At 30.5% G+C, this 24,038-nt stretch overlaps 1 protein-coding gene and 1 pseudogene across 2 annotated transcripts; both read right to left on the bottom strand.

Annotated features, from left to right (window-relative positions):
* Positions 1–37: 37 nt before the first annotated feature.
* LOC139514481 (cullin-3-A-like) lies at positions 38–21,343 on the bottom strand. Of its 2 annotated transcripts, XM_071303802.1 has the most exons (21): positions 21,079–21,343; positions 19,962–20,159; positions 19,557–19,670; positions 18,820–18,980; positions 18,160–18,274; positions 17,272–17,403; positions 17,033–17,080; positions 16,378–16,426; positions 15,625–15,773; positions 14,839–15,015; positions 13,853–14,023; positions 12,232–12,339; positions 11,852–11,863; positions 10,875–10,999; positions 5,690–5,903; positions 4,880–4,997; positions 4,592–4,660; positions 4,139–4,213; positions 3,672–3,742; positions 3,355–3,461; positions 38–2,590 (listed from the first exon to the last, which is right to left on the bottom strand). In XM_071303802.1, the coding sequence occupies exons 1-21, from the start codon at positions 21,130–21,132 to the stop codon at positions 2,566–2,568; spliced, it is 2,292 nt and encodes a 763-aa protein (XP_071159903.1). In that variant the 5' UTR covers positions 21,133–21,343; the 3' UTR covers positions 38–2,565. The 2 variants fall into 2 exon arrangements, with proteins under 2 accessions (XP_071159903.1, XP_071159904.1); XM_071303803.1 differs by lacking the exon at positions 11,852–11,863.
* Positions 7,362–9,975, bottom strand: LOC139518178 (uncharacterized; annotated as a pseudogene).
* Positions 21,344–24,038: the final 2,695 nt, after the last annotated feature.

The raw sequence follows: 24,038 nt of genomic DNA, 5'->3' as shown, positions 1-24,038 counted from the left end.
ATTATCTAGTAATAATATGACTGAAAACAACACAAAATTTAAGTTATCACATTTATTTTATGAGTTTTTGTGGAGAAAATGTTTCCCCATTTTAAAATTTCAACATCATAATGATTGCCGACACCATACTAATTGAAGTATGGATCAAATACGCCATAACAGTTCACTTAAAATAATACAATCCCAAAAAAATTATCAAAACATTTTCTTGGCCCAACTATTACTTCAACATACTTTTATTTCAAACCAGAACAAAAAAGTAGCAACATTTCGCTGATATTTCGTAAAATAATGATTTTTTTTTAAAAGCATATGAAGCATGACCTTAGTTCAATAATGTTTGTAAATGTTTATCAATATAAACAATGTATAAGTTTTTTTCTGTGATAATTTTGCTACTATAGGCAATCTGCTTTTAAAAAAAAAATCTTCTTTGAATCTACATAGATACAGTTTAAACTCCAATAATTGACAGCATCACTTTTGTTTCTATTCATTCAGTTTTATGGTCACTAATGTAAAAAATATGCCATGTGTAAATTTCTATGACAAACCATATTCTTTTTCATGCTGCTCTTTATAGATGCAGTAAAAAGAAACCAAGAAATTTGTCAAACATATATCTCTTGGATCTAGGGGACAAAATAACTCTGTATAATATTAAGCTGTAAAATGACTAGTTTCCAATTCATGAAATTTGTACATTTATAACATGATTTAAATTTTGTACATTATTATTTTTTTTCATCACATTTCTTAGATGATATATATTTTGTTAACCTTTCACTCGATGTTAATTTTGTATGTTGATGTGTAAGCTTTATTTTATAAAAGGTATATATTAACAGCATTTCCATTATATTATTTAACTCTGAAATATTCTAAGAACTGTTTATTTATACATAGTTGACAAAAAAAACTGTTCTTTAATCTTCATGCATGTATAATGACTATGTTTAAGTCTTTATTTCATACCAAAAGTGTGTTTTAAGGGCCTTTATTTTTTCTATTGAAAGTGTATTCAGTCTTGAACTAAAACATGTTGAGAAAATTGCAAAATAGTCATGTTTTATTCCACAGATTAAGAAAATAAAAATAACTGGCAAAATATTGTATTGTTTTAAAAAATTGATCAGCTATTTCCTGTGATCAGGAATTACAATGCAAATTTAAAATGTTAGAAAAATGCCTTGTTTTTTAAATCTTTCCTCCATAATGACGCCTTTCAACGCCTGTGTAGTGCCTCAGTTCAAATATATTGCCTACGACAAAACTTTATCAGACTTGAAAAAAATTGTATCTAATATAAAAAGGATATTCATGAGAATATCTGACTTGAATTTCATTGATGAAACATTTGTTTTTTCGCAATGCATTTATACTTTTAACCTGATGATTTGTTTTATTGAGAGGAAAGGGTTTTAATGGCAGTAAATTATGAAAGTTTAAACCATTATTTTTCAACTGACTTGAAGATAACTGAATATTTGATGATTTATATGTCATTTTATAGAAGACAAATCTAATGAAAATAAACCATTCTAGACATTTGAATGATAACTTTCAAAGATGGGATGCAGTCCTGTCAAAGTCTATGTTACGTTAATATCTAATACCCCTAAAATTAACAGAAGAATTTAAATATAAACAGTGTAACACATTGCAATCATACAAATCATTCTACTTTCCCTTCATATATTCCAATGAACTGCCATACAAACATACATACATACATTCATCTTCCAAATCAAGCTTCACACAGTTATACATATCATATGATTGTTCAAGCGAACAAATAACCTACTGATTATTTACACATATTCTTTGAATCCATTAAACACAAAAGAAAAGTAAATGACATTTGTAAGTTATGCTGTGATAAAATTCTGACCATTTTGTCACAAGAAATATTTATTAACCATTCAATGGCTGGTAATGTTATTCAAATATTCAGAGACAAAACAAAACAGTTAAATCTAAAACATTTAAATATAGCAGGTAATGAAGAAAGTAGAATCTGTTCACAACTTTTTGTGTCAAAAAATAATAATAAAATAATTTCAAATTAATAAAACAACAGAAATGTTTTCTTAAATAGAAATATAAAATTTGTCACCTGAGAGTGAGGGGAACTTCTAAACATTTGTCTGATTAGGAAAATATGACTACATGACAGTCAATATGACAATCGATAACCTACACGAATGATCAGTGCCACCAGTGATTTCCCACATTCATAAAAAGCCATTTATTCTGATTCAAACAGATAAAATATTAACACATTAAGAAAATTGAAAACTTTGCACAGACTGCATAGATACATATCTGGACAATCTCTTCTTAAAATAAATAGTATTTAGTATGAACTACATAAAAGTCTTTGCAATATTTAGGCTGACAAAGGCTTTCTGATCTGAGACTCTCTTTAATATGCAGGTTTCGTAGACAACTCTTCATGGATTTAATTCCCCCTCTTGGTGCAAGCATAATTCCATGTAAAAACATTAGTATAGTATACTAATGTTCACTGACTTTCACAAATTGTTGTTTAAATAAATATTCTTCTTAAGCTACGTAAGTATATACTTTTCTGGAAAATAAAAACAAACAATTCATAGAACGATAAAGACATACTTGCATATTAATTGATAAAGGGACATAACTCAACAACTGTAAAAGTGAAGTTACCCAAATTAAAACTTGATCTTTGTTTTGTGGTAAAAGCATTGTGTATAAGTTTTATAACATTTGGTTGAGGTAAACTCAAGTTAGAAAACAGAAACGAAAAATTCAGCAATTTTTCCATTTGTAAAGGGGCATAACTCTCGAACAGTAATAGTGACACTACCAAATCTCAAACTTGATCTGTTTTTTGTGGTAATGAGCATTGTGTAGTAGTTTCATATCATTTGGTTGAGGCAAACTGAAGTAAAAGAATGGATAAGGGATGCCACCAAAATTCAAACTTGATCTGTGTTTTGTGGTAATAAGCATTGTATATAAGGTTCATAACATTTGTTTGAGGAAAACTGAAGTTCAAGAATCGAAATGAAAAATTCCACAATTTTTCCATTTGTAAAGAGGCATAACTCTAGAAAGGTAAAGTGAGGCCACCCAATTTTGAACTTGATCGGTGTTTTATGGTAATTAGCATTGTGTGTAAGTTTTATAACATTTTTAAGGGAGGCAAACTTAAGTTAGAGAATTAAAACAACTGATTAAGCAATTTTCCATTTATAAAGGGGCACAACTCAAGAACTGAAAAAGTGACGCCTCCCATGTGTGAGAATGCTGAAATACCATTACAATGACAAAATTAAATATTTACTAAATCCATTAAATTTGAATACATACCTATCTTCTGGTGTTCTTGCTAAATATTCACGCTCTATTAAACCTTCAATTCTTTTTTTAATAACTACTGGACTAGGCAGGAATCTGGCTTTAAGCTGTTCTGTACACTAAAATTAAATGTACTTGTGTATTACTCATAATCTGAAGGTTTTGTAATGTAATTTACTTTATTAACTAACACTTCTAGACTGAAGATATTATATAAAATTTGTGATCCTTGTCGTTACAATCTTGTTGAGATAATCAACTTCTCAAAAAAAGACAGCAAATAAATTAAACTGTATTGAATAGCTATTAAAAAAGACATTTATAATTACCTCTGTTACTAAGACATTATGCTGTAATTTCTTCCTTGCTTTCATAATTCTGACTAATGCAGCTTCAATCTTACATTGCAGTCAAGGAATCATTAAATATATTCAGATTATATATTTCTATTATAAAAACAAAGTTTAAAGAATTCTGATTTGTTGACAAAGTAAATATGCTATCTTTGTTAGTGATGTTATAGCTTGCATGTCCAAATCCTTGAAACTAGCTTCAAACTAAATACATAAGAATTAAAGTATTAAGGCTCCATCTTTAAAATAAATCTTGGATAGTATGAAGGTGAGCTATGTAAATAAACAGTAGGTTTTTAAGGCTGTATATCTATTTCATGTATGCAAACTTAATCAAAGAAAGTATGTTGTTTGTGTGAGGAGATGTTGGAAGTTTCTTCTGTGTAATGTCAGCCACTTGGTGTAAAGCACCAATGCTTTAATGATTAATACTAAAGGATATTCATGTTTTCTGTCTTCATCTACTTTAGTTCTTGTTTCTTTTCTTTCTGGTTCTGCTTCACCTTTGTTTGCCGCCACTGAAACAATCAAAATAGTTTTTATAATATTTTTCTTATTCAAACAAAGTATCTGTAGAAATTTATTTTTGTTGGTGAAGTTATACTCCAAAAAACTATTTCTGAAAAACTGCATCTAAATTATAAGTTGAGCTGTCTAGTTGATAAAAAAATCCATACTCCATAAACTGTTAAGTATTCCTCCTATTCTATTCCAATTTTGTTCTTTTGTGATTAATGTTCTATTTCAATACACTATTTATTAATTCCACTTGAAAAATTGCTTCATGCATGTTAACCATCTTTCTCATTTATAAGATTTATGTATGAAAGTTCTTAATTATTTCATTATTCAAAGTGGAGTCAGTGCTAAATTATTTAGTATTTTTACTGGCTTACCCGTCTGAATCTTGACTCTAAACAATTTGGATGTGAACTGATCATTTACACTTAAAACATGACTAGGTTCTGAAAAGTAAACAATATCATAAAATTTCATCATCAATTGCACTATTTTTAAAGAGAAAATGGGATTTTTTTTACATTAAAACAATCTTATTAAATCACAAAAAAAGCCTGATAGATAAAACACATAAAAAACAATTGTAACTGAATGTGTTTAACTAATATAATATTGAAAGCACAGATTAAATAAGTAAACATATTCAGGATAAGGCTTTGACTTACCTATTTCTTTTGTTTTTGGTTCTTTTTGTAGAACTCGTTGAGTAATTTTACCAATTGCTAAAGACTGTACAGCTCTTATTAAATCTTTCTCTGGTATATCAGTTTCATTTTTTATCTCCTGAAGAAGAGTATTTTAAATTTTAGCATATTTAAGTTTAATGTTTTGGATGCACTAGGCCATAGAATTAAAGTAAAATGCTTCATTCAAACACCTGTCATCAACTTTTCTCTTCGTTATAGTTAAATTACAAACGAAGAAACTTTAAAAACAAGAGTTCACATTTTTAAATATTTGCCTTCTGCTGCTGCATTGTTTGAATTTTTGAGGGCATTGAACTATAAAACAGTGGTCAAGCTTCAATAATATCATTGAAGTGCTAGCAAGCACTGCAAGATTGTATTCATTTTGAAGTTGGACTAAAGATTACATTGTTTTAAGGCTTTTAAGCATTGGAATGGGAGAAACTATTAAAGTTGGTTTAACAACAATTATATACAAAGGAGGATAACTCCAATTTCAATACTAAACGATGATATTGGTATTTTTTAGGAAGATACTAGCTATAGATTTAAGCACCATGCATGATTGCATGGTTATACAAATACACATTATAACTTGAATATTTGAGTATATAGTTATTCGATATAAAGTATTCTGAAATATCAAAAATATGATGAATAGAATGTTGTGCTCAATGCGCTCTACTTATTTTTATCTCAAAATATACATCAGGAAAAAAATTATAACTATCAGGGTTTTGATTGCATTGTATTGCATGAATACAAACTTTACCACTAAAATGAACTTACTTCATATGTCCACTTATCCCTATTGTTGAAGAGCATAAGTACACACATCTGGTATGTTGATACTTGTATGATGTGTTTTCTGGGACCTTTAGAGCTGCTAGCACCACTTGAATCATCATCTCTCTTGGCACCAAAGAAAGTAGCATTTAAATCAGCATTTCCTAACTGTGGTTGTAATGTAAGCTGTCTACCACTATGTTTTGCTAAATAGAATCTGTATTGGAAAAAAGTGAACAATCAATTGCTGTGTTTAACTCCCTTTCCCTTTTTTATTTGATCATTGACAAACATATCAGACAAACATTCTATTTTTTGTAGTTGCTTAAAAAAGTGTGAAAGTCAAGCATTACATAATTGTATTTAAATAAAAGAGAGGGGTAACTTCAAATGACAGGATAATGGGGCTACTAAAGTATACACATTTGAAAGTTAAAACAAGAGAGGAGTCTCATTTATCAAGTACTTCTTAGGTTGGACTCTGTTAAACTGAGCATTCAACTGATAATCTTTGTGGTCACATTCTGAAATTACTTGTTTTTTTATTTTAAGTCAACAGATTTTAATATTTTTGGGCATAAAGACAAAACATAGAAACCATTATTATATAATCATGTAATTTTTTTTTGTAAATGCACTTGCTAATTCATCATCCAATCTTTAGAGATATAATTAAACTAGAACATATGTCAACTGGACATCATGTACCGTCAAACACTTATTCTCAAAAGTTAAAATTTAACATTGGGCCAACTAAAATTAATTAGTAGATTTTCATCCAACTTTTGAAAAAAAATGGGGCGGGTGGGAGGATTTTATTTTTTATTTTTTATTTCATATGAAACTATTTTGTAAGGTTTTATAAATATATAAACGTTATAAAATGGCTTATTTTGCTCATTATTAAAGGCCATAAGATAACCTTGGCTATAGTTCTTAATTTCCATGTTACTTGGTCTCTTTTGAATAGTGTCTGATTGGCAATCAGTCCACATCTTCTTTATTTATACATGTATTATATTTTATTCCAGACATATGCTGCTGCACATAAAATTCAACTTCCAATCTCTTCAGAATTAAACTGACCAAAAGACATCTCAAAGTGACAAAAATAGTCTTCAATATCAGATGATCCATCTCATGTTACAAGATTCAAATCTCATTTCTCTGACAAATATCCAGTGGGAAAATTATCCAACATTTGACCATATCAAAGTGAATGACAATAAAAGCTAAATTCAAATAAAACTATCTGTTTTATTAAACAAAACAAAAATGACATTGAATTGCAATATATTGAAAATTATTGATACTTATATTACATAAATATATATTAAAACAAAGAGTTCAGACATTTTTGTAACAATATTGTATCATTTATAAAAAAAAAATGGTTATTTAGGATTAAATTTGTTCCTAGTACGTCTTTCAACAAGTTTTTTACCATTATCTTTACAACCAGTGCATAAAGGATAATAATTTTTGGCTTCATCTTCATCACCTGCCTCAGCAGGTTCAAGCTCATCAGTTCCACAAAAGAAACAAACATCTTCAAAACCAGCAGAATAATACGTTAATTCAATAGTACAGTTACATGTTATGTTTTTTCTTAAAAAAAAACAGTTTTCAAAACATGGGTTTCTTCTTCAAGATCTAATTCACCAAATGAAAAACCTCATGTGTACTGAATATCAGTTAAACAATTTGATAGTTGTGTCCTTCTGACACCCCTTACTACCTTTTTGGAGTAAAGAACTCTAGATTTATCACAATCGGAACATAGAACAACCATTTCAACATTTTTAGCGTACTGAGAAGATGGAGAAAATGGTAATCCATGTTCAGATGATGGTTTACCAACGAGTGATGGTCTATACTTCTCTGAAGTTGGCTTTCCATATAACTGATCAAATGATTTATATTTGTCACAATTAAGTGGCTCTGGGTCTGGAAGATGATAAAGTCTTTCAAACATTTCATTACTTAAACGAGGTTTTTTGCAAACATGACATGATGTTTTACCACATTTTTTTACACTAAAAATGTACTGAGCAATTTTACAATGATCATTAAAAAAACTGACAAACAATTTTCTTTTTTTAATATCCTGCTGAGTACTATCTGTAACTTTAATATCCTGGTCTATTTTCAATATTTCTCGTCTGAGATCAAATATTTTACCCTCTGTTGCTGGATTAAATACCTTTAAGTTTTTATCTTTCCATTTGAGCCTAGTTATTACATTTGACAATAAAATACGAACAGGTTCAACCGAGTCTAAAACCTCTTCCTCAATAGTAGGATATTTTTCTGCTAGTTTTCTAATTTCACCTAATGAATTTGCAGAATCTAATTGTTTTTCATAGTGCTCTGTTTTTTCATGCATCAGTCCTAATGACTGGAAACCCAGGTTCAAGATAGACATTATTCTTTCAGCTGGATTTTTCCAGCTATTTTGTGGAGGGGTTCTAGCAACACAAATCATATCAAGATCAAATATAAGAAACAGGCAAATCAAAGACATTTGAACTGAAACATATGTCAATCTATGGTCGGGACCCCCATCGCTGTAAAAAATTAAAATGGGCTTGATCATACCATTTTCTAAAAATGAATTTTTCAAAATTTTAGACATTTCAGTTGCATGTCGCCATGGGGAAGAAGATTGAAATGCTGTTTCTTTCACACCAAAAAAAACTTGCCCACCATAAAATGTTTGTTCAATTTCATCTGGAATTTCTGAAAATAAATTTACACTTGGAGTTATTTAAATTTTGTGAAGTCGTGATCAGCAACCTCAAATTTCTTTCCCATGGCAACAATGACTTGCTTCCCCCTTTCCACAGTTGCAACTGGATATCCAGGCTCCCCAACTTTTAATTTGTGCTTATCATCCATACACACAAAATTACAAAATGGTTTATACATTATTGCAAACTCTTTTTGGTACCTAAAAATAGCAGAAGCATAATGCATATCTACATGAGTCTTTCTAAATTGGCGACTTTGAATCATAAATTTTACTTTTAACTTGCCTGTATATCTATGAGAAGATTGAAAATTGGCATGACGTGGCCAAAATTGCCAACGCAACCATTGCTGTGAAGGGACTAAAATGTTTGGAGCTAATTTAGCTTTAACCTGTTCATAAAGATCTCTAACTGAAAACGCATCTGCCAAATGAGTTATAACATCACCCCCCTTATCAATTTTGTCATGCCGTCTGTCATCTACAGCTAGTTCAAGCTTCTCATTTATATAGTTTTGGCATTCTGAAAGAAATTCATTATACTTTTCGGGTTGACCCCGGTTATTAAGTCTTAAGTCACAAATAAGTTCAGAGTCTTCATTGTCTAAAATTTCACTAATTCGCCTGTCAACCTCTGTCTGTGATGCTGTAAGTGATGCAGACTGGTCCCCAGTCAGACGTCTATAAGCCTCTCTTAGAAACGCAGATTTATTTGAAATTGTGCGACCAAACAAAGAAAGAAATTCACGTCGCATTGCCCGACTGTGATACACCGGGAGTGATCCTGTGTATGTAAATTGACAGCATTTTACAGGTACTATTAGGCCTTTGAAATAGTCATATCTTCTGTTTGGTTCACCCGGACTGTAGTTATTGACCACAATAGGAGCAAAAAAGTCACTATGTATAATAGCAGTATGTAATAAATTGTATCTTGCTTGCTTTGTAGGATTGATATTAGAGACAGGTGCTAAATATTCCCACCTCTCCTTGTCCCCTTGGAAAACTTTTTTCAAGCACTGCATTCTGTTCTGTACTGCTGCGAAACTAAAAAATCAGCATACTTTTTCAAATTTTGTCCAAATTCTAAAAGAATAGTTTTTATTGGCAACCACTTCTCTCGTTTTAAAAAGCCATTTTCCGTAAGAAGTAAAAGTGCAGTTGAATGACTGCGTAAAATGTTTTCTTGAAGACTAGTTGAATCAATTTTCTTTCTCTTTCTTAATTCAGGTTTATAGTACCCATTAAAATGAGTCAGTGCTTCGGGAATATCACATGCTTGGCTAGCTAATGTATGGTGGTTACCGTCCACATACCACAAAATGTCTGTTAACGTATTAACCAAATTCACCCCAAGACTGTCTTTGTTAGTTGACAAAAAGCCCACATTTTGTGCCCTTAGCCACTCAATTATATCATTAAATAATTTGTTCTTTTGGTTAAGTTCATGTTTTATGTTAGGCAGATGATTAGCTTTATTTGCCCCCTGCATTAATATAGTAAAAGCATCAGCTTTAGCATTTTTTTTCACAGTTTTCATTTACATCTTTATTAACTCTGTATTCTATGTAGGGGCCAAGGCAAGGAACCGCGTCGCACAACTTTGTGCTAGGATCGATTTCCGTATTCAATTCACTTTTTTTTGTTCCAATATGTGCCGTTATTCTAGAGTTTTGAATTTTGTTCACAGGCGATTTATTGTCCAGATTTCCAGACGCGAACTCGTTATACAAATCAAAAATGGTTTTTTCATCACTGAAATTCGTAGCATACCACGCTTTCTTTTCGTTTACACCGCATTTTACTCTAAGAATCACGAAAACCATGTTGAATATTGTTACCGGAAGTTAACAAAACGAAGTTTTCGACACGGATATCGGTAACGGAAATGAACAAAATCCGGAAATCGTAAATTTTGAAAAATAAAAAAAATCGGGGCGGCACGATTTTTGAGGGGCGGGCGGGGATGAAAATCTATCATTTAATTTTAATTGGCCTTGTAGTAAAATAAAAAACATTTCTAAATATGAATTAGTATTCAGTTATGATCACTTTTGGTCCTACATTCTGTTAATACATGTATTTTACCTTTCTACTAGGTCAAGTTTTTGTTTAAGATTGTTTATAACATCTTTACACTTTAACCTTAGATTGTGTACTAATTGAGATAATTTAGTTGATTTGTAAAAAATTCTGAATGAAAATCTAAAGGGTGCTCTTCCTTCAACCCTAATGTTGTGTTTAAATTACATTAGTTCTCTTTGAAGCAAATTTGAGTTTTTATATTAAGTGTCAACAACAGATGGACAGAGAGAACTGATGAAAATGGTTTACCCTACCCCTTCCAATACTCACCAACCTAAAATGCCCCTTGCCATCTACAGATCAAATTAAGAACTCCTCATCTAAATAAGGACTTTTAATAGTGGTTATTCATACCTTCTAAAATTTTCAAAGGCTGTACGTGCAGCACTAGGTATATTACATCTGGGTGTTGCTGACTGTGTAGGCCAGAACCCTGTCGTTAATACACGCACAGTAAGATCCACCCCACTGAGATTAACCTGCAATAAATATTACATGACTTACTGTCAAACAAAAGGATACTGTTTAAAAGAATATCACAATAATTAACTGCTAGTAAGCAACCAACAATCAATCAATCAATTAACTGCTAGTGGTAGATCAACTACAATTTTATTTTTTATTATTAAAAATTAGCTATTTCATATCATTTTAAAAACGTTCTATCAAAAATATATATCGATATAGCATTTACAAAATTATTTGTGTGTTAATTCTTACTGTATCTCTTAGCTCAAGAGATGTTAAATTTGCAGTAATAAATTTTGATTTCTTTATGAAACTGAATTGTAGCATGTTCTGTATCTTCACATATAACAATAAAATAATAATGTCGAAAGTACATTGGCTCAATGTGTGTCATTTCTAGAATTTTTCCCATATCCCACTTAATCAATGAAATCTGAAATGTGCTTGGTCCTCAAGCAATAACTTAGTTCCTACAATCAAACAAAAACAATGATGTGTACAGTATGATTGATGGACTGTTACATTCATTCAATTCACAAAAATCTTCCCCATTTTTGAAAATAAATGATTAATTCACAATTGTCACACCAGAATGATCAGAAAAGTAGTATTATACTAATCAGGTTAAGTTCTCATAAAGCTATTCCTATTCCACTTTTTTTAGTGCCATCATTCTTGAATTATAATTCCTGAATCAATGTACTTTTGCAGACAACATAAATATACTGTTTAACAACCAGTAAACAAGTTTAATCTAAAAATAAATCAGGTCACAATAAATCAATTTGTAGTTTCTCATTTAATTTCTGAGAAATGTTTTCTTTTATAATTATAATTTAGAAATTGACTAATTGTGGCCATACCTCTTCTTCATTCTATAGATAAAAATAAATACAATGTCAATTTAACAACAGAACCATATATAAAGATAGGAATCATCTGATTTAGAAGAAAAATATGGGAAAAATTATACACCCAAACAAAACACATGTACACTTCAAGCACTAAGTTGTCTGATTTATAATGGGAACAAGTTTTGAAGTCATCATTGGCTAGAAACTAAAATTGTAGCTCTTTCAGTAAACATGGTAAACAATGGGAATATTGGTTTTCATCATCAACCACTTTGTTTTGTTTTTACACATTCCAAAATTATAGCTTTAATACAAATATGTAATTATATAATCATATTTTTATAATTCATTAAACCATAATCTTTATTCAGACAAGAAACACACTTTACCTGCGCTGTACTTAAGAAACCTTTAAATTCATCCATAATTGTGTTAGATACTGTCATATCTTTAAACATTCCTTCTAACTTGGATGTAAACTGACATCCACACTCAGTCTACAAACGTATAAAGATAACAAGGCTATTAAAATAATACAATTATTTCAATCATTTCAGTTATAAATCCTCAATAGCATTTTTCACATTTTTTCACTTTAAAAGTAAAAGCACTTATGGACATTTGCTTAATTATATTTCATTTCTTTTTTCTTGCAACTATACAAACTAAATGTACAAAGGGAGTATGTGTACAAACATGATTAATCACATGACAACCTTTATGTGCCTGTACCAAGTCAAGACCCTGTAATTAATATATTCAAATATGTATTGTGTTTTGCTCATTGTAAAAAGCCATATGTTAAACCTTTATTTGAGTATATAAACATGACTGGATAATTGTCTCATTAAGACCCAGTCACAACAGATTGTACGATTTTTTTGTTGTGGAAGATATATAAAATAGTTGTCGGGGCACTGTCGTGCAAAATGACAAAAAAAATATTTTGAATGGTCACATCAGCTACGACATGTCCAAGATGGTTCCACGATGGGTACAAGACAGAACAAAAAAAATGTAATTGTACTGTCGTGTGTGTATCGCAAGTCGGTCATGTGACAGTCGTGTGATAAATGTACAACAATTGTGAGTTGTTTTGGGCTAATTTTCAGGTTTTCATGTCATGGGATGCACATGTTACTGTCGTATCACTATCAGGCCACTGTCATAAGACTGTCGCGCGACTTTGATGCAACTCTCAACAAAAGCTCTTGAAACATGCAAGGCTATATATGCATGAATTCAACGAAATCACCAGCAGATTCCCTCTCCAACTCGTCCATCAGTGTACTATACTGCCCAAACATCAGGCATGTTCAATCCATTGCCTAACTCACCAACGTCGGGTGTTTTGCTGGTTCCTATACTGTTCACAGGTTCAAAATCAACTCTAACAGGACCATATTTTTCTCTTCTTGTAGTCCGCCAAGGCGCTTATTCAGCAGGGCCAAGCATAATCGTCATCTTGTTTAAATGGTAGACGGTATGATTTTCCAAACATTCTTTTGTAATCGATTGTTTGATTAAAATGCATTTTATTGATACCCACGACAATCTGTTTATCGCATGACAGTCGCACGACGATTGTAAGACACCTTCACGACAGCCACAAGACAGTGACACAATAAAAAATCAGTGCAAAAAAGGTGCATGTCCAATTTTCATCACACGACAGCGCTATGATGCTCAAAATATTGTGAGACTGTCGTGCCATTGTCTTACGACGACCACAGATGACCCGCAATTTGACCAAATTTCATGTTGTGGCGCTGTATAGATGTGTAGTAGGTTTGTTGTGACCAGGGCTTTAGCAATCATACCATATCTCCTTATTTATCTAAACAAACATATGTTTCATTAGTTGTGAGAACAAAAAGATAATGCTTAACATATAAAGAAAGATGATAAGGAACTTAAATGACACCAAAACACCAATAGTTAAGATATCTTTCATCTCAAATATCTATAAGGTATCTTTAAAAGTCAAAAATGTATTGAAATAATTTTTACCTTCAATTTTGAAATCATATTCTTTTCTGAATCATCTGAGCCACTTTTGTTGAGCAATAACCTACGAGCAAGATGCTGTTTATAATACCGTTCAAATACATCCTTTTCTTGTAAGAACCTGAATAACACCATACTCTTATCTAACACTGTTTCTATTTCCTGTTCTGTCATCTACAAAGAAAAAAACAAAGACAAGTTGAGACTGTTTCTACACTTACAGGACGTCAAAAGTCAATAATTTAAGAAAAAAACTAATAATGTTGTGAAGCAAACAACTGTATTTGAATCAATGCTTATGTACTTAAAGGAAATATAGTAATATAGTGTTGTAGAATTGATTGCAAGTTAACATCTACTAGCAAACAAGATACCAGTGTATTATTTTGTTTGGTTTGAAATGGATTATCAGATGGCAGGTCAAAGAAAAATAAGGATTTATTGCAGCAGTTAAAACATTTTTTTTAAAACCATTTTTTATTAGCGTAAGTGTGACATGTACTAGATTTTGCTACTAAACTGCTTACTGTTTTTGGCTAAAACTTAAAAATGCAATAAAGGATATATTTTGATCCATGGTTTGTGATGAGATATTTATGAAAGTTGATGCTGATTTACATGGATGTGACATATGACAGTAGCTCACATGATCATACAGGTAAAACGAACTTCATGGCTTATGTATCAATTTAAAAAGTCTACCAAGAAATACTGCATATAATTATTTAGAATATCAATAATAAGCAAACATCTATTCTGTCAATTAGTAATCCTTTTTTAAAATGTTGCCATGATTTAATCTTTTATATGAACAATAAACATTTTATTCACAATGTTCCGGAGTTGCATTAATGCATGTTTATACTGTTTTGAAAGTATCTTTCCTACTTGCTTGGATTTCATGTTCACAAATGCTAAAAAATTCGATATTTTTAAAAGTGAGAAACATATTTACAACTATTGACATCAAGAACCGAATTAATACTTACTCCTTTGACTCCTTTTTTCAATTTTTCATCAATGAACAGTGATAAATACTCTGGGGACTTAAGATTCAAATTAATAAAATATTCAAAGTCTTTAGAGATCATTTGTTTAAACTGCTTATCATCACCGAAAGACTCATGCAGAAAATGGTCAAATCTATCCTTCAAATCCAACAAACTCTGAAATTATAAGGCAAAAATATTTCAATGTATATGCTTAAATCTGATTTTATTATAAAATTATAATTAATCAACTTGATGCAATATGAATTAAACTATGCATATCTTTTATATCATCTAATTATTACTTGATGAATAATTTCATGTACATGTATTTCTACTTGAATCAAAATCTTGTAACTTCAATACCTGTTTAGATGGCAAGATTAATCTAAATCTATTTTTACAGATTTTTTCAGATTGGCATTAATAATGTGCAATGATTTAAGATAATTCTTTATTCACAATTTTTAACTGGTAAAAATTAAAACAATGTGTTTAGAATCATACATGTATGTCCTATTTTTTATAAGACGTTCATTTTTGTTCTTATTTCTGTATGTCTCCAAATGTCATTAAAAACATTTGTCTCGTACTTGTTAGGAGAATTTTAACATTGATTTAAATGAAGGCTTTACTGTGTTTTTGCTTGTCAATATTTATCTCGCATCTATTTTTTATCTCCCTTATTTTAATACCTGTAATTGGCCCAAAGTTGAAGGCTTAATTGTGTTGTTCATTTGTATTTATTAATCTGACATCTATATCTAATCTCCCTTATTTTAGTACCTGTACATATGTGATGGCATTTTTACCATCTTCTCCTTCTTCGGATACAATAGCTTTGCCTTGTTCCCTTAAGTACACACTGATACAGTCACACATTGTCTTCAAACCATTTAATACACGTATAAACAACTTGTACATACAAGCTAAATCTGAAAAATAACATTTCAATATAAAATATAAAAGTAAGCCTTAATTGAGGTAGTTTTTTTCATTGCCCATACAGCTGACCAGGATTAAGCTCACTTTTAATTCAGACAGACCACAGGACTTTCTATTCTTAAATATTACCAATCCTCTTTAATCTCAGTAAACCCTTACATTCTGTTTCAGATCTACCAAGTTTGTGCTTGCTATGTACGTTTTTGGTGATAAAAAATATATCAATGGCAAATACTTGGTAGTTTTGATTTATTTAATTCAAAATTCAAATTGGATTTAGTAGTTCAGAATTGATGAGATATGCAGATCATTATCTATTGTTGAGTACCACAAGTTGCTGTTTTATTGATTCACAGAATGTCTTTTAGGAGTTTGCTACTTCAATGTTAATTTTTATAATCTTATACATACCTGCCAACTTTTCAAAATCACCATAGGGGTTTTAGTGTGTGACAACAATTTCAAAGGTTAAAATTCTTTGCAGCAGTTTTTGCGTATACAGTTTGAATTTTCGAATTAAATATGTTTTTTGAGAAACTTTTATCTTCACATAAAATTATAATCTGATGAATATGAATCTATCAAAAATCTTACCATCTGTTTTATTATTTTTCAGCATATGAACAACTCCAGAGTTCTCCATCTACAAATCAAATACAGATACATTTATAAGGTTTTAATAGCTTTATCTAAACAGTTTTGAAATATACATCATACGATACAGATATCAATTGTACTTTAAAAGTAACATTTTCAATACAAAACAGTTTCTTTTCAGTTAAATCAGTCTTTTTATATGGCACAAGTTCCTGCTCAATTGTTCTGATTTTTAGAACCGTTCATTTGTTTATTGTTTGGTTGCATTCCAGTTATGTTTTGCCTTGTTTAAATTCAAGTCAAAAATTTGTTTGCACCTTCTTTTACATCTAATTTCCTGTATGGAAATATAGATTGGTTAATAACTTCATTTAATCACATTAGATTAATCAGAATAATTCTTAATAAACAATTTCATTGCAGGAAAGAATCAATAAATAATCAGTGTATGTTTTTCTTTTCTTGGTAATAAACTGTCTTTCCATTTACCATTTTCTCCCATGAATATTTATAACAAAGTTCTCTTTAAAGAAACATTATAATTCATGCAGGACTGAATAATATTTACACTGTTTATTTGAATAGTTTGACTAACAAACAGGACTATCTCCATCTATACAAAATGTGAATACAGAACAAAACATAAACCTACCTCTACAATTGTCTTCATATGTTTACTGATTAATTCCTCCTCCAATACCTGAAATAATCACTCTGAAAACTTAGAAAATTCTATGACTTGTGCCATGATGTGGTTGATAAAATAATTCAATTGTAAACTTCATCTTTTTTTTTAAACATATGAAAAGAAAATAAATCACGGTCTAAATGAGAACATGTTTTTTAGCATATTGAAAATCTTACATCTACAGAATTTCAAGTTATACTTACTCTAACAATAGGATCTTCAGTTGAAGTGTCTAAATAATGAGTAGCTCTTTCAGCTTCTTCATTAATTCTTGCTTCCACTTTCTTTATATACACAGAAGCACTGTTTTCTGCAAGGAACTTTTGACTCTCAGACTGAAAAAATAAAATATCTGATAGAGCATGTATCTTTGAGTAAAAGTGTTCATCAATATATATTCAATAGACTAATGCTGTTTTCAGTTTTTCTTCATATTGAAATAAATTGGGTAAAAAAACATTTAAAGGCAAAAACTTCTATTTGAAGTCCCCTGAAAATGATGATATATTTGTTGAAAATTTTGATGTATACGACTTTTCTTTTTCTACTATATAGGAAGCATAATATGTTTGCATGTAACATTATAAAGGGAAATAACTCAACGGTAAAAGTGATGCTACCAAAATTTGTACTCAATCTGAGGTTTGTTGTAATAAGCATTGTGTAGAAGTTTCATTACATTTGGTTAAGGCAAACTTAAGTAAATAAAATGCTAACGAAAAATTTAGCAATTTCTCCATTTTTAAAGGGGCATAACTCTAGAATGCTAAAAGTGACGCCACCAAAATTCTAAATAGATCCATATTTTGTGGTAATATGCACTGTGTATAAGATTCATAACATTTGGTTAATAGAAACTTTAGTAGAGAACAGAAATGAAAAATTCAGCATTTTTCTCATTTGTAAAGAGGTGCAAGTCTAGAATATTCAAATTTGATATTTGTTTTGTTGTAATAAGCATTGTGTATAAGTCTAAAGATTCATAACACTTGGTTGAGACAAAGTAAAGTTAAAGAAAGGAAACCAGTTTCAGGACGTATGGACCAACAAGGGTAAAACTTCCCCTCCTTAAATCAAAGACATGCATATACCCTGTAAAATTCTGCACTTTGCTCCAGAAATGGTCTTTCAAAATCTTCTTCATATACAGCTCTGGAGTCTATGCCAAGAACCATCAGCATCTGACAAGCATTTTTAACAGCTCCCCTAAAAAAAACATTAAAACAATCAACATAAAATATATTTTGGCAAAATAAAATAATAATATCCAATAGGGACTTACCGTCCCAATTTTTCGAGTGAGACCCTATTCTATGAGGATTTCTTCATAAAAAAACTATTCTAAAAACATAACAGTCCTTGTAACTTCTCAAATACATGTACATGTAACATGCAACATAGTTGAACAAAATCAGGTTGATAATTATAACTTTGTCCATGGACAGATTACATGTGGCTAACTTTCAGTAAAACCATAAATTAAACAATTCTGGAACTCAACAGACAACTGAGTCCACATCAACAAAGTTCAAGAACAAATGACTATATTTTTCATGATTAAAAAATGGCTGATAGTTACTTGTTTTAAAGATATGTCATTTTGAGAACTAAGAACATTACAAACTTCAATTCAAATGCATCTGCCTTCCCTTTAAGGAGGGAGTATGATGTCTTTAATTGTATATAAAGAGTTTTTAACTAATGGATTTGTGTCATTATCTTTGCTGGTGACTATATTTTCACTAATTTACCTGTCGACCACCTCTCCTCTTCTTTCTTTTGCTACCATTTCTAACAATGTACTGCGGAGATGGTCCCTTATCATTGGATGTCTTACAACCTTCTCTCTAAATATCATCAGTCCAAGATTGTACACATTGTCTACATTATTTTGTTGAACATACACTCTGTCCTAAACCCAAAATAAATTGATATTTATAGGAAAATTATAAAACTTTCGATGATGTCATGACAATATCTGCCATGATTTTTTTATTCATGTAAAAAGTTATTTGCAATGTCTTAAAAGTATACACCCACTGGTTATTTATCATAAAGAAAAATCCATGCTGAGCTGGTAGAATGATAATTCAAATAATCATCAAACAAGACATGACTGCTCTGCTTATCTTAAAATAGCTTACACTGATGAACTCACTGACATCATTTTGAAATTCCAATCGAAATAACACATTATCTTTTAGATAAAATTGAGAATAAAGAGTCTGAGTAAAATGTAACAAGATATTCCATGACCAGTGTGTATGATAAAAATTTAGCATATTGTCAAACAGGAAGTGACTGTGTTGCAGATCTGAAATAAGGTTACAGTCAACTTCAAAACTATGAAGCATGAACAAACAGCTAATCCATGCTTAATACACAAGTGGAGTTATTAACGATAGAGAAATGGAAAACAAGTTGTTTGCAGTCTTTCATTAAAATACACTCTGACAGTGATTGGGATATAATAATTATATATACCTACCATATACATCAGTATGTCTCTTATCATAACCATTGATGTTTGGTGGTCATTCCATGCACTGTTTAACGTTTGCAGAAAGTTATTGATCAATGCTGAAAGAACATCTTCTCTTATCTGTTAATATAGACAGATTATAATTTAATAACTTTGTTTACTTACTGTCAATGATAAATTTAATAAAAACACCATCTAACATCATCAATTTCCAAATTTTCATGAAAAAAGCCAGGGGGAATTGGATTTTAAGTTTTATACTAGCACTCATTTCACAAAATGTTATCTTTTAATTTTGGGAAAGATATCTTTTATGAACACACTGTTATGAAAACTTGCTAGAATAATGGTCCAGTATTCCAGCTTGAATAAGACATATATTTCTCCTAACCAAATATTAGTATTACTTGCCTTGTCAACTAAATGATCTGTGACAACATCACGCAAACCAGTGTATAATTTTTCTCCATGTTTATGCAATACCATGGTATAGGCATTTCTATACAACTCCTCAAAACTAAGTCCACTGTTATTTTTTTTCTGGATTTCCTGAATGGCATTTTTCAGCAATGTCCAAATATTGTTAACATATTTTTCATCCATTGTCATCTAGAAAGAATAAAGGAAATATTTAAACTTAAAATTGAATATTGATTACATAAAAAATATGTCACTTCAGGGATGCAGTAGTTAGTTAAATCTGTCATGGGACTTCCATCACCACATTACCAAAATGTAGGTACAGTAATTTCCAACACATGTTGAGCCAACGTGTGAAAAAGTTTTATAATGCACAAAATATTTTGAAAATTAAAAACTTGTGAGATGGTCACCCTCCCTCAGTGGCAGGAACATTAAAATTACGTACTTACAGAACATAAATTATTTCCATTATACTACCCTACAGAATGATGATTCTGAAAGTGCTGAAAACTTTTAATAGATCAGGATACAGACTCGCTATCAATCTGGTTATGATACATAAAGGCGTACGAGAAAGACATGATTCTAGAAATGATGTACTATCGATAAGTTCAATAACAGTATTGTGCTTAATTTTTAAACTTATCCAATTTTGGTATGAAATTTTCATTAAAAGTTAAAAATGTTTACAAGATCTAATTGATATGTCATAATAAAAATGGGTCTCAAAGTTCCCCTCAAAATTCACTAGCAAAGAGAAAGTCCAGAATATGGCAGGACTGTGGGACAGCTTGGCACACAACTGTCTTACTCATAAAATGTGTACAATTACAGTTGATGACAGTTTAATATATCTTAATTGGTTGTATTTAATTGTCGATTGAACATTCTAACTATAGGCCTACTAGAAGTCCTCATAGAGTTTCCCATGCAGCAGACGTCTTTATTTACATTCATTATGCCACTTCCGTCCGCCATTTTATTTCATGATCCAAATATTATTTTTTTCTCGAAAATAAGTGTCTACAAGGATTTGCAATAAAAAAATACGTAATTTTGGTTTAATGATATATGAGTGGGACTTTCTATGTGGTCTTATACTTACTGGAAATGCTCTGATTCGCATTTTTGTGTCTTTGCGAGGCTGCTGTCGACTCATTTTCCAAATATATTAACTATAAAATAAAGAATGGAATGGGTAACCAAATAAACTGAAATGATAAAAGCTGATTTGTGAAATTCTTAGAAGACTAAGTCAAAAGAGTTTTGAGTCTCTGAATGTGTTCCTCAGGCATTTTCGCCGTTGACTTTTAAACCATTCTCGATGAAAGCCAAACAACAGATCTTCATTTAGTCATTTATCCGCAAACAAAAATAGATCTAAACAATTATTATGATTCGTGAGTGTTGGTCGAAATCAAAGACTTTCTTTAATATTTCAACATTTAGAAATAAATTGTTTTCTTGAAAAATACGGTTTGTAGTTCAATGTAGCAACGATTTAAAAATATGCACATTGATTTGGGGTTAAGTGGGTCATCGTCAATAAAGTATTAAGACTGGTTGTCTGCTCACTGCTATTGTATCATCTAACCAGACTGGTTTCCCTATTCATCTGAAATTGCGAGCAGCAAGTTTTCTAGTCTACTTTACAATCCAATTCAATCTAAATTCTAAATTCTAACATGGTATGAGTAGAAATGTAGTTTTTTGGAACATGAAAAACTTTAAAACTAGTTCAAGCTAATGTACTGATTTTGAGAATACCTCTGTCAATCATGATTGAAAAATTATATTTAATATTATTATTTTTATTTCTTGAGAATTTCATATATCTTTTTTCCAAATATTTTCAAATATTAACTCAATAAAAAAAAAACACTTGAAGTAAATGTCTTTTTACCAAATTCAACTTATCACCGTTTGTTCTTGTTATGAGAAGCACGACAGGTGCAGCTATTGGAACAGGAAAATGCTTATCCTTACGAAATCATGATACCGATTTTACAAGATTTTGGTGAGGTTAATGTTGCACAATTTAAGTTTTGTAGCGTTATCAAATTTTCTTCTTTTTTTTTCGGTAATGGTAATGTCTTCAAGTTTTTTTTTTTGTGGTTTTGAATTGCATATCATGGTCCTATGTGCTCTTTTTATTTGTTCACGACTTAAGTTTTTTAACAAAATTTGACAACTTTTAGTACTGTAATAAAAATCGGGTAAAATATCTGTGGAATATGCTTAGTATTTTACACATACAAGTTTTTGGGTTTATTTTATTTTCGACCAACATTCTTAACAGTCCGATGATAGTGCAAACAGAACATTTTTAACATTTAATGACATATTCATTGAATGCTATGATATTTTGCTACCGTGTTTAGAGGAAATGCATAGTTCTTCATGGATAGGAAGTTCAATAATTTGATCTTGATTAATTGTTTAATAGGAGTAAAAAAAATACCCCTCCTTTGATGAAAAAGTTACAATTCATTATTTTTTTTAAAAGTGTCAATGGAATGAAAATAACTTAAAACGGAGGTATAAGCGCCAAGAGTTAAGTGATATATATGATAGAGCATTGCACAGAAACAACAAAATAAAACATTCTATAAGCTGTTACAGTAGTTCTAAGCGACCCAAAAATTCTGACACATTTAAGAAATAGTTCAGATACGTTTTCCTTTACACCGTATGACCAACTTGATCGATTTATTTCTAAAGATTAATGGCATTCCGAAGAGGGTTTTTTTCTTAACAAAACTTCTTAAAAGTCATAGTAGAAACGGACCATTTAACGAACTATTCTTGAATGGAATGATATTCTGCAACTGTGGATGGAGGAAATGTTCAACATGCAGGTCTGGACATTTCCACAATCTTAAACAATTGCAGTACTGTTCCAGGTCCCTCATCCGATCCCTTCAACTATCGTGGAATCAGTTTTGTAAGCAATTTCGCGACAGTATCTTTACGTCGAATTAAAATACACATGGCTATTGATATGATAGTAATGATAATATCAATGATGCGCAGTTTATATTTCTATCGAGTTGAGCATTGTATCAATGCGATTTACTATATAAAGAGCTATCTAAAAGACAATGTTTATTTACTTCATTGATTCATTTGATGCCATATCAAGACACAATTTATTGATGAAATTGTACAGATTGAGGCAAATTGGTTACATAACTAAAATCAATCGGTCTTATGCTGGGGGCAAATACTCAAGTCTCCTTTACCATTTCAAGTGTATCTCATGCATGTATATACCATGATTGTTTATATCGAAATTCACATGCAATGACAATTCACCTTATGAATTACAAGATACGTTATCTGTGTCATTGTTTTTGCATATGTTCGTCAATGGAATGATTTTGTTTTCAATAGTTTTTTATAGTTTGCTCTTATCATGCTGTACTGTTACATCACTATCACAGGGGATATAAGACATTTAGGTGAAGTGCAATTTCTGCATTGATGTATGTTGTATTCCGTAAAACTTTTTGTTATTTTTAATTTGGGGTAGGTTGTCTGATTTGACCGCTAACATACGACACCATTCTTTCTAACGATTGGAATAAAAACATTTGAAAACATCACGTTATTAATTTCTTGCGTCCGAATAGCTTTTCTGGATTTACCTTCATCAGGAAGGCTCAAAGCCAAACATTTGACATCCGAAGATGTATAAGTACCGAAACCGTTAAAGAGCTATATGTCAAAAGGTGGAGTTATCTGTCTGAATTCGGACTTTGTTGCCTGGATGTCTTTTGTAGTTTTTTTTCTGTTGTTGGGTTATTGTCTCATTGACGTATACCTATATAAAATAGCCATGCATTCTTTTCATAGAAAAATAAAACGCTTTTAACATCCCCAGTGACATACAGATTCTTTTCTTATTCGAAACTTACATAATTCTATTCATCGCAAGAACAACAATAAACTTAATTAAAAGTATCACAGTTATTTATTAGGTAAGAATGTAAGACAGCACATATATACATGTATTATAAAAATAACAATCTATGATAAGAAGTAATGGTTTACAAAAATAATTAC

The sequence above is a fragment of the Mytilus edulis genome, chromosome 3 (assembly GCF_963676685.1).
Source record: "Mytilus edulis chromosome 3, xbMytEdul2.2, whole genome shotgun sequence".
NCBI classification, from domain to species: Eukaryota; Metazoa; Mollusca; class Bivalvia; order Mytilida; family Mytilidae; genus Mytilus; species Mytilus edulis.
This window is presented reverse-complemented; position numbering and strand designations above follow the sequence as displayed.